Source organism: Moschus berezovskii, chromosome 1, assembly GCF_049115385.1.
Source record: "Moschus berezovskii isolate FMDL1 chromosome 1, NW_MosBer_1.0, whole genome shotgun sequence".
NCBI lineage: Eukaryota > Metazoa > Chordata > Mammalia > Artiodactyla > Moschidae > Moschus > Moschus berezovskii.
In genome coordinates, this window is record NC_142460.1 from 7,821,841 (window position 1) to 7,830,254 (window position 8,414).

At 42.1% G+C, this 8,414-nt stretch overlaps 1 protein-coding gene across 5 annotated transcripts in view; it reads left to right on the plus strand.

The window, feature by feature from the left end:
- DYRK1A (dual specificity tyrosine phosphorylation regulated kinase 1A) overlaps nt 1-6,836 on the plus strand; it is a 151,209-nt gene extending 144,373 nt beyond the window's left edge. For all 5 annotated transcript variants that reach the window (XM_088835132.1, XM_088835129.1, XM_055416340.2 and 2 more), the window contains one exon: nt 3,554-6,836. In XM_088835132.1, the coding sequence (XP_088691258.1) occupies nt 3,554-4,171 (618 nt within the window). In that variant the 3' untranslated portion in view covers nt 4,172-6,836. The remainder of the gene's footprint in view (nt 1-3,553) is intronic.
- Nucleotides 6,837-8,414: the final 1,578 nt, after the last annotated feature.

The window sequence follows — 8,414 nt, forward strand, 5'->3', positions numbered from 1 at the left end:
AGATCTTCTTCACGGTCTGCCATAAGGGTGGTGTCATCTGCATATCTGAGGTTATTGATATTTCTCCCAGCAATCTTGATTCCAGCTTGTGCTTCTTCCAGCCCAGCGTTTCTCATGATGTACTCTGCGTATCAGTTAAATAAGCAGGGTGACAATATACAGCCTTGACGCACTCCTTTTCCTATTTGGAACCAGTCTGTTGTTCCATGTCCAGTTCTAACTGTTGCTTCCTGACCTGCATACAGGTTTCTCAAGAGGCAGGTCAGGTGGTCTGGTATTCCCATCTCTTTCAGAATGTTCCACAGTTTATTGTGATCCACACAGTCAAAGGCTTTGGCATAGTCAATAAAGCAGAAATGGATGTTTTTCTGGAACTCTGTTGCTTTTTCGATAACCCAACAGATGTTGGTAGTTTGATCTTTGGTTCCTCTGCCTTTTCTAAAACCATCTTGAACATCTGGAATTTCATGGTTCATGTACTGTTGAAGTCTGGCTTGGAGAATTTTGAGCATGACTTTGCTAGCGTGTGCGATGAGTGCAATTGTGCGGTAGTTTGAGCATTCTTTGGCATTGCCTTTCTTTGGGATTGGAATGAAAACTGACCTCTTCCAGTCCTGTGGCCACTGCTGAGTTTTCCAGATTTGCTGGCATATTGAGCATCATCTTTCAGGATTTGAAATAGCTCAACCGGAATTCTATCACCTCCACTAGCTTTGTTCGTGGTGATGCTTCCTTAGGCCCATTTGACTTCACATTCCAGGATGTCTGGCTCTAGGTGAGTGATCATTCCATCGTAATTATCTGGGTCGTGAAGATCTTTTTTGTATAGTTCTTCTGTGTATTCTTGCCCCCTCTTCTTCATATCTTCTGCTTCTGTTAGGCCCCTACCATTTCTGTCCTTCATTGAGCCCATCTTTGCATGAAATGTTCCCTTGGTGTCTCTAATTTTCTTGAAGAGATCTCTAGTTTTTCCCATTCTGTTGTTTTCCTCTGTATCTTTGCACTGATGACTGAGGAAGCCTTTCTTACCTCTCCTTGCTATTTTTTGGAACTCCACATTCAGATGGGTATTCTCTTTCTTTTTCTCCTTGCTTTTCTCTTCTCTTCTTTTCACAGCTATTTGTAAGGCCTCCCCAGACAGCCATTTTGCTTTTTTTGCATTTCTTTTTCTTGGGGATGGTCTTGATCCCTGTCTCCTGTGCAATGTCACAAACCTCTGTCCATAGTTCATCAGGCTCTCCATCAGATCTAATCCCGTGAGTCTCACTTCCACCGTATAATCATAATATCACTTGGTAGTTCTGTTTTTAAGTTTTTGAAGAACCTTCTCCATACTATTTTCCATATGATGGTTGTACTAATGTATATTCCCATCAGCAGTGCATGAGGGTTCCCTTTTTTCTACATCCCCACCAGCAGTTGTCATTTGTTGTCTTTTTGAGTGATGTCTCATTGCGGTTTGGGTTTGCATTTCTCTAGTGACAGATGATGTTGAGTTTCTTTTCTTGTGCATGGTGTTGCTTTTCTTGTGCGTGGTGGCCATCTTAGTGTCTTGTGGTCAGATCTCCTGCCCGTTTTTAAGTCAGATTATTTGGGTTTTTGCTATTGGCCTCTTATCAGATACATGATTGACAGATGTTTTCTCCCATTCGGTAGGTTTTCTTTTCGTTTTGTTGATGGTCCCTTTACTGTACAGTAGGTGCTTAGTAAAATGTAGTCTCGTTTATTTTTGCTTTTGTTACTTTTGCTTTGGTGTCAGATTCAAAAAATCATCTCCAGGACTTGTGCCAGGCTGTCTGTGTTTCCTTCTAGGCATTTTATGGCTTCAAGTCTTTAATCCATGTTGAGTTCATTTGGGGATTTGGTGTAAAATGGTGGTTGAATTTCATTCTTTTGTATCTGGCTGTCTAGTTTTCCTGACACCATTTAAATTAATTGACTCAGTGCTGGGTCTTCACTGTTGCACACAGGCGCTCTCTGTTTGCTGCGACAGGGGCTGCTCTTCGCTGAGCTGTGTGGGCTTCTTCTCTGGCAGCTTCTTGGTGCAGAGCGCGGGCTGCAGTATTTGTGGCGCCCGGTCTGTTTCCCCGTGGCCTCGGGGATCTTCCTGGCAGGGATCAGACCTGTGTTCCTGGTGTTGGCAGGTGGGTTCTTAACCACTGGACCACTGGGAAGTCCCACGACACCGTTTATTGAAGAGAACAGCCTTTCTCCATTGTATATTTTTGGTTCTTTCTCATAAATTAATTGACTGTATACACATAGGTTTATTTCTGGGCTCTCTCTTCTGTTCCGTTGATCTGTGTTCTGGTTTTTATGCCGGTACCATGCCATTTTTAGTTACTGTAGCTTTGTAGTACAGTTCCATATCAAGGAGTGTGATGCTTCCAGCTCTTTTCTTTCTCAGGGTTGCTTCGACAAGTTGGATATTTTTTGTGGATTACAAATTTTCGGATTTTGTTCTGTTTTTTGAAAAAATGCCATTGGAGTTTTGATTTTGATAGGGATTGCATTGAATCTTTAGATTGCTTTCAGTAGTTTGGAAACTTTAACAATTTTGATTCTCCACTGTTAGAGTCAGTGAGCATGGACAATCTTCCCATAGCCTTGGGTCTTTCATGTCTCCTGCTCATGTCTTGTTTTCCATGTAAAGCTATTTTACCTCCTTGGTTAAATTTATTTCTTGCTTATTTTGTTCCTTTTGATGCATTTGTAAATGGGATTGTTTCTTTTTCTGATATTTTACTATTGGTGTATAGAAATGCAGTAGGTTTTTGTGTAATTGGTTTTGTAGCCTGTAACCCTACTGAACTTACTATTTCCGTAAGTTTTCTCATGAGTCTTTAGGGTTTCCATATATAACGTGGTATCATGTGTATGTAGCAGCCATTTTACTTCTTTATTTCCAGTTTGGATGCTTTTTCTTTCTTTTTCATGCTTAATAATTTGGATATCTGTTTTAAGAAGATTATTCTTGAGATTTGGAGAGTGGTTGGGTGGACGATGCGAGTTGACTTAGGAGGCTGCTGTGTTAGTCTCGGCGAGAGATGGTAGTGACCTCGGATAGAGTAATGGAGAGGAGATGCCAGAGGTGAGTTCTTATTTGGAGGTGGCTTTAGTAGTGCTCATTGTTGGAGTGGAGGAGTGGTTAGGCAGCTAAATGCATCGTAGTGGTTCAGTTAAAACAGGAAGGATGGAGAGGAGGGCTCTAGGGTGAAGAATGTCTTTTGTCTGATCAGAAATAACCAGTTTTACTCTCTGGCTCTTTCCAGAAGAAGTTTGCTGACCCCTGGCATAAACAGTGCTCCCAAGGAAGGAAAGTGGCCAATAAAATATATGAGCCTGTTTATGGTACAACTTGCTAAAAATTGCAGCTTTCATAATAAAATGATTTTCACTCTTGAAACATGTTTGCAAGTTTGTGTTAGAGAACTGTCTAAAACATTAAAATTTCAAACCCTCTCTCTAATGTAAATGCTAATGTAGCTTTTAATTGAAGATTAAAGCTTGGAAACGCCCTCTGAATAAATCTGTTTACAATCTGCTCCTCCAGGTGCGTCAGCAGTTTCCTGCTCCCCTTGGTTGGTCAGGCACTGAAGCTCCTACACAAGTCACTGTTGAAACTCATCCCGTTCAAGAAACCACCTTTCATGTAGCCCCTCAGCAGAATGCATTGCATCACCACCACGGAAACAGCTCCCACCACCACCACCACCACCACCACCACCACCACCACGGACAGCAAGCCTTGGGCAGCCGGACCAGGCCGAGGGTCTACAGCTCTCCGACAAATAGCTCCTCCACCCAGGATTCTATGGAGGTGGGCCATAGTCACCACTCCATGACATCCCTGTCTTCCTCAACTACTTCTTCCTCTACATCTTCCTCCTCTACTGGTAATCAAGGCAATCAGGCCTACCAGAATCGCCCAGTGGCTGCTAATACCTTGGACTTTGGACAGAATGGAGCTATGGACGTTAATTTAACCGTCTACTCCAATCCCCGCCAAGAGACTGGCATAGCTGGACATCCAACATACCAATTTTCTGCTAATACAGGTCCTGCACATTACATGACTGAAGGACATCTGACAATGCGGCAAGGGGCTGATAGGGAAGAGTCCCCCATGACGGGAGTGTGTGTGCAGCAGAGTCCTGTAGCTAGCTCGTGACTACATTGAAACTTGAGTTTGTTTCTTGTGTGTTTTTATAGAAGTGGTGTTTTTTTCCAAAAAAAACAAAGTGCAAAGCTGCTTGAATCAGAAGGAGATTAACACACTGAACCGCTACAGGAGGGCAAAGCTGACTTTTTTTTTTTTAACTTGAAAAGATTGCAAAGGGACAATGAAGTTTTTAAAAGAGCCATGTCCAAACCCATCTTCTCGGATAGCTCAGAGGCGTCCTCTTTTTGCCGCCCCCATTTTAACTTGCCATATCCTGGTCACGTAGTGGGGTTTTTTGTCTTTCTATTCTACAGAAGTTATTGTTCAGATGTTGGTCTTGCTCATTTGCCAACTAATTTTAAAATAAAAAGGCACTGCACATCATTTGCATACAGGGCCCCATGAGGGTGTTTTTCTCCCCCTTTTTGTTTTTCCTTCCCCCCCCCCCCGCCTCCCGTTTTTGTTTTGTTTTTGTTCTGTTTGGGGTGGGGGGTGGGAATTTGGGGTTTTTAAGTCCTCTAAACACACTTGGGCACGGAAACGCAGTACTGTAAGAAGAGGGACCTCCAGCTCACACAGTCATCACCTTCAGCTGTATGGAAGGGACGGTTGTATCAGCGTGTGGAAGGCACAGGACGCATGCTGAGTGGTGGGATCAGAGCCCTCCTGTCTGAACCTCCTGAGGAGCAAAGCAGCACTGACCTGGAATCCTGTGGGTCTCCTGTTGCCGAGGCCACAGAGAGAAAGGAACGGAACGTGACTGGTCTCCCATCCAAGGTGCACTGAGAAGCAATCAACGGGTCAGTCGTGGCCAGTCCTGGGGAGGTCTGAGTGGTGGTCTTTGGGAAAACCTTTGGCCTTATGGATTTGGACTCAAAACTAGAAGAGCCTACCATTTCAGATGCAATCACTTTTGGACATGCTTTTGCAGACAGTCCTTAATGCTGAAAACAGAGAATGGGTAATTCAAGAGGCCTTTCTTTTAAAACAGACTTTGGTGACCCACTAATTGTAAGGTATTGCAAGGTCACTTTGCGTGTGTCATAAAGTTGACTTCCTTATTGGTTGAAGGTCACAGAAGTAGTGGTTTGCTTTGATGGAAATAGCTACAGCTGTGTCCCTTCCTGCTTTTTACTTTTTCTTTTGCTTTTTCTCGGCACGTGGTATCTCCACCATTTCTTCTGCACAAAGATGTCTTCTGTTCATCCTGAACATTTTTAAAAAAAAATGCAGAATTTTATGTGACTGCTTTTTTGCCTCACAATTATGCTGTGAATTTTACAAAAATTTATTTTCTTTTTTGATAATTTATTGTACCAAAGCTGTTTTTATAGCACATAGATGTCTGTAACCAATAATGTAGCAGTTCTGCACTTTGACACAAGGTGTAACTAGACCATTTTTAAATGTCAGTTGAAAATTATGGCTGTACTATTGCTTAAACAAAACTGGAACTGTTGCTGAATCCATAGCCAATACATTTACAGCAATCTGTGTACTGAACATGATAGATTGACACCTAACTCAAGATTACAACAGCTGTTACATCCTCAATGTGTTCAGGCTTCTGAAGGTAAAGGGACACTGGATCCAGAAGCTATGGAACCAGCAGTTGATTCTTGTATTCCTGATTAACCTACTTGTAAACTTGAAAGCAAGACCTCGATTGCACCAACAGGTCCAAAACATGAGCACGAGTAAAGCAGAACTCGCACGCGTGACCTGAGATGAGCAGGCTGGTGTTTTAACAGGTGCCTAGTTTTGAGATTATGCTGCCTTAATGTAACACAGTCTGGCAGTTGCTAAATTTGTGTTCCCATTTTAAATTGACCAATTTTACGGTGTTATACTTTTGAGCGGTTGAATTGGGAGAATGAAGATAAGAAATTTACCTGTCCAGGATCAAAGAAGCCTAGAAAAGAAGCAGTAATCTACCTCTGCCGATAACCCTGTTCAAAACAACTCAGCAGAAACACCACGTTACTTTTTATTGGTCAATTCCATGTGGCTGACTAGGTCAATTTTTTTCTGAACAAAAGCAGGTTTTTATATGTAAAACAGTGACAAAAGACAAAAAGGTTTAAAACTATGTGAATGTGAATGGAAACTTGGGAATATCCGTTTTTATAAAACCACAAAAAAATTTTTTTGTTGTTAATCAGGAAATCCATTTTTATTTTATAATTAAATGTCAAGCCTGTGGATGGTTTTTGAACTTGGTAGTTCATGAAGGTTTGCAGTGAATAAAAGGATGTCATCTTGAGTCTAGCAGTGTCAGAAGGAATTCAGTAGTCACTGCTGTTTAGGAATATGAGGTAAAGATACACGTGGGTCAGGTCACTTTTTCTGTGCTGGCTGCCACATCTTAGCAAGCACCAAAAAAAGCAGTTTTTAAACCGCTATTTACATAAAGGAAGTCATCAAAGCCGATGCTTCTGCATACTGTGTTATGTTGCAGTCCAGTTTTGTGTGCTTTACTACACGGTTTGGTTACAGGGCTTCTGTGCATTGTAAGCATAAACAGCATGGAAAAGGTTAAATACCTGTGTGCAGATTGTAAGATCTGGTCCGGACTTGCTGTGTATATTGTAACGTTAAATGAAAAAGAACCCCCCTTTGTATTATAGTCATGCGGTCTTATGTATGATAAACAGTTGAATAATTTGTCCTCAGACTCTTTACTATGCTTTTTTTAAGATTAATTTAAGAAAAATGTAAACATAGTAAAAGAAAAAAAAGTCTTCCTATGCAATTAACCTGGTCCAGGTAATGGTCTGGTTGGTATAATAACTAGAAGTTTGAAGTCAAACGTTTAGAAAGGAAAATCATAGTTACATCAACCTAGGCTTCAAAAATCTTGGAAAAAAGTAAAAATTGGAGGTTTAACAGACGATGTGATTTTTTTAAGATTGACTCTTCACTATATTCACAGGTTCTGTCTGACTGAAAATGCTAGTAGTTTGTCATGTTGCAGATGGCATGGGCGTTAGGTGGTTTTCTCTAGGCTTTGACCTGTGTGGAAACGAGAGAAACTACAAATCATACCCTTCCTCTTGCCCCAGATCCTTGGTGGACATCTGTCAGGGGCTTTCTTGTACAGAGTCTTAAGATTCCTGCCACAGTGAGTTAATCCTCACCAAACATCTCTCTTTATAAATTAGCCTGTGTAAGTATACAGTAAGGTAGCTTTCAGAACACAGAAAACTTACTGTAAAAGTTGAATATGATTTCATTAAGTTCAGATTGACCTCATAAGATTGCACCTACCACATGTGCGAAAGGAAAATTTCCTTTAGTGTTTTTCTTAGGGTGATGAGTGTTTACTTAGGTAAGTGACACATTTTATATGTCAGACTCCAAAAACCCTAGGCTTGTTTTATGAATACTAGAGCTACCAAAAAAAAAGGTGCGAGTGAAATTCATTAGGCTGCAGTGATCCTCTAAGGCCAGTCAGACGAGCGCTGTGTTTGCCACTCACCCTCTTTTCAGCTCCTGTGCTGTTAAACTCACTCACAGTAAGTTATGATAAGGAAATGCCGTAAGGACAGATCAAGTGCTACATTTCCTGTTGGTCCCCCAGTTTTCTCTTGGCCTGCCCTTGCTAGCTCTCAGAACACGAGTTCAGGGACTTCCCTTGTGGTCCAGTGGTTAAGACTCGACACTCGGATGCCTGGGTTTGGTCCCTGGTTAGGATCCCACATGCTGCCCAGCTCAGCTGAAAAAAGAGTATGAGTTCAGTGCCCCTTTTAAAATGTACCTTGAAGTGAAGGGTAGCCGCTTCACAGCGCTGTGCTGGGTCACACTGAACGTCAGCGCTCATCGCTGCAAGGACATACGCGGCCACTCCCTGTGAGCCTCCCATCCTGCGGTTCCCACTTTATGTCCATTTTTGTTGTGTGGCCAAAGCTAATAGGTCAAACGATCCATTTCAGATAGAGAACTTGGTCTTCGTGCCATGTATGAAAAAAAAAGTGTGAAATTTTCTAAGATTAGGGTTGGGAGGAAAACCGACTTTGGCATACTGAGGCTGTATTCGGGTTCTTAGACTCCTGCTTGGGATGTCTGCACATTGGGATACCCTTGGTGTCGGGGAGGAGCAGAGTAGACGATCTCATTTTCTTAACTATGGTCTCCTCTCCTAGACTTGTTTCCTAGGGTAAAAACATGCCTCAGGTAATGTCTAGTACAAAGAACAGGAAAGCCCTATGAAGACAGCCTGTTGCGTTCTTCATCACCCCTGGTCTGTGCCTCC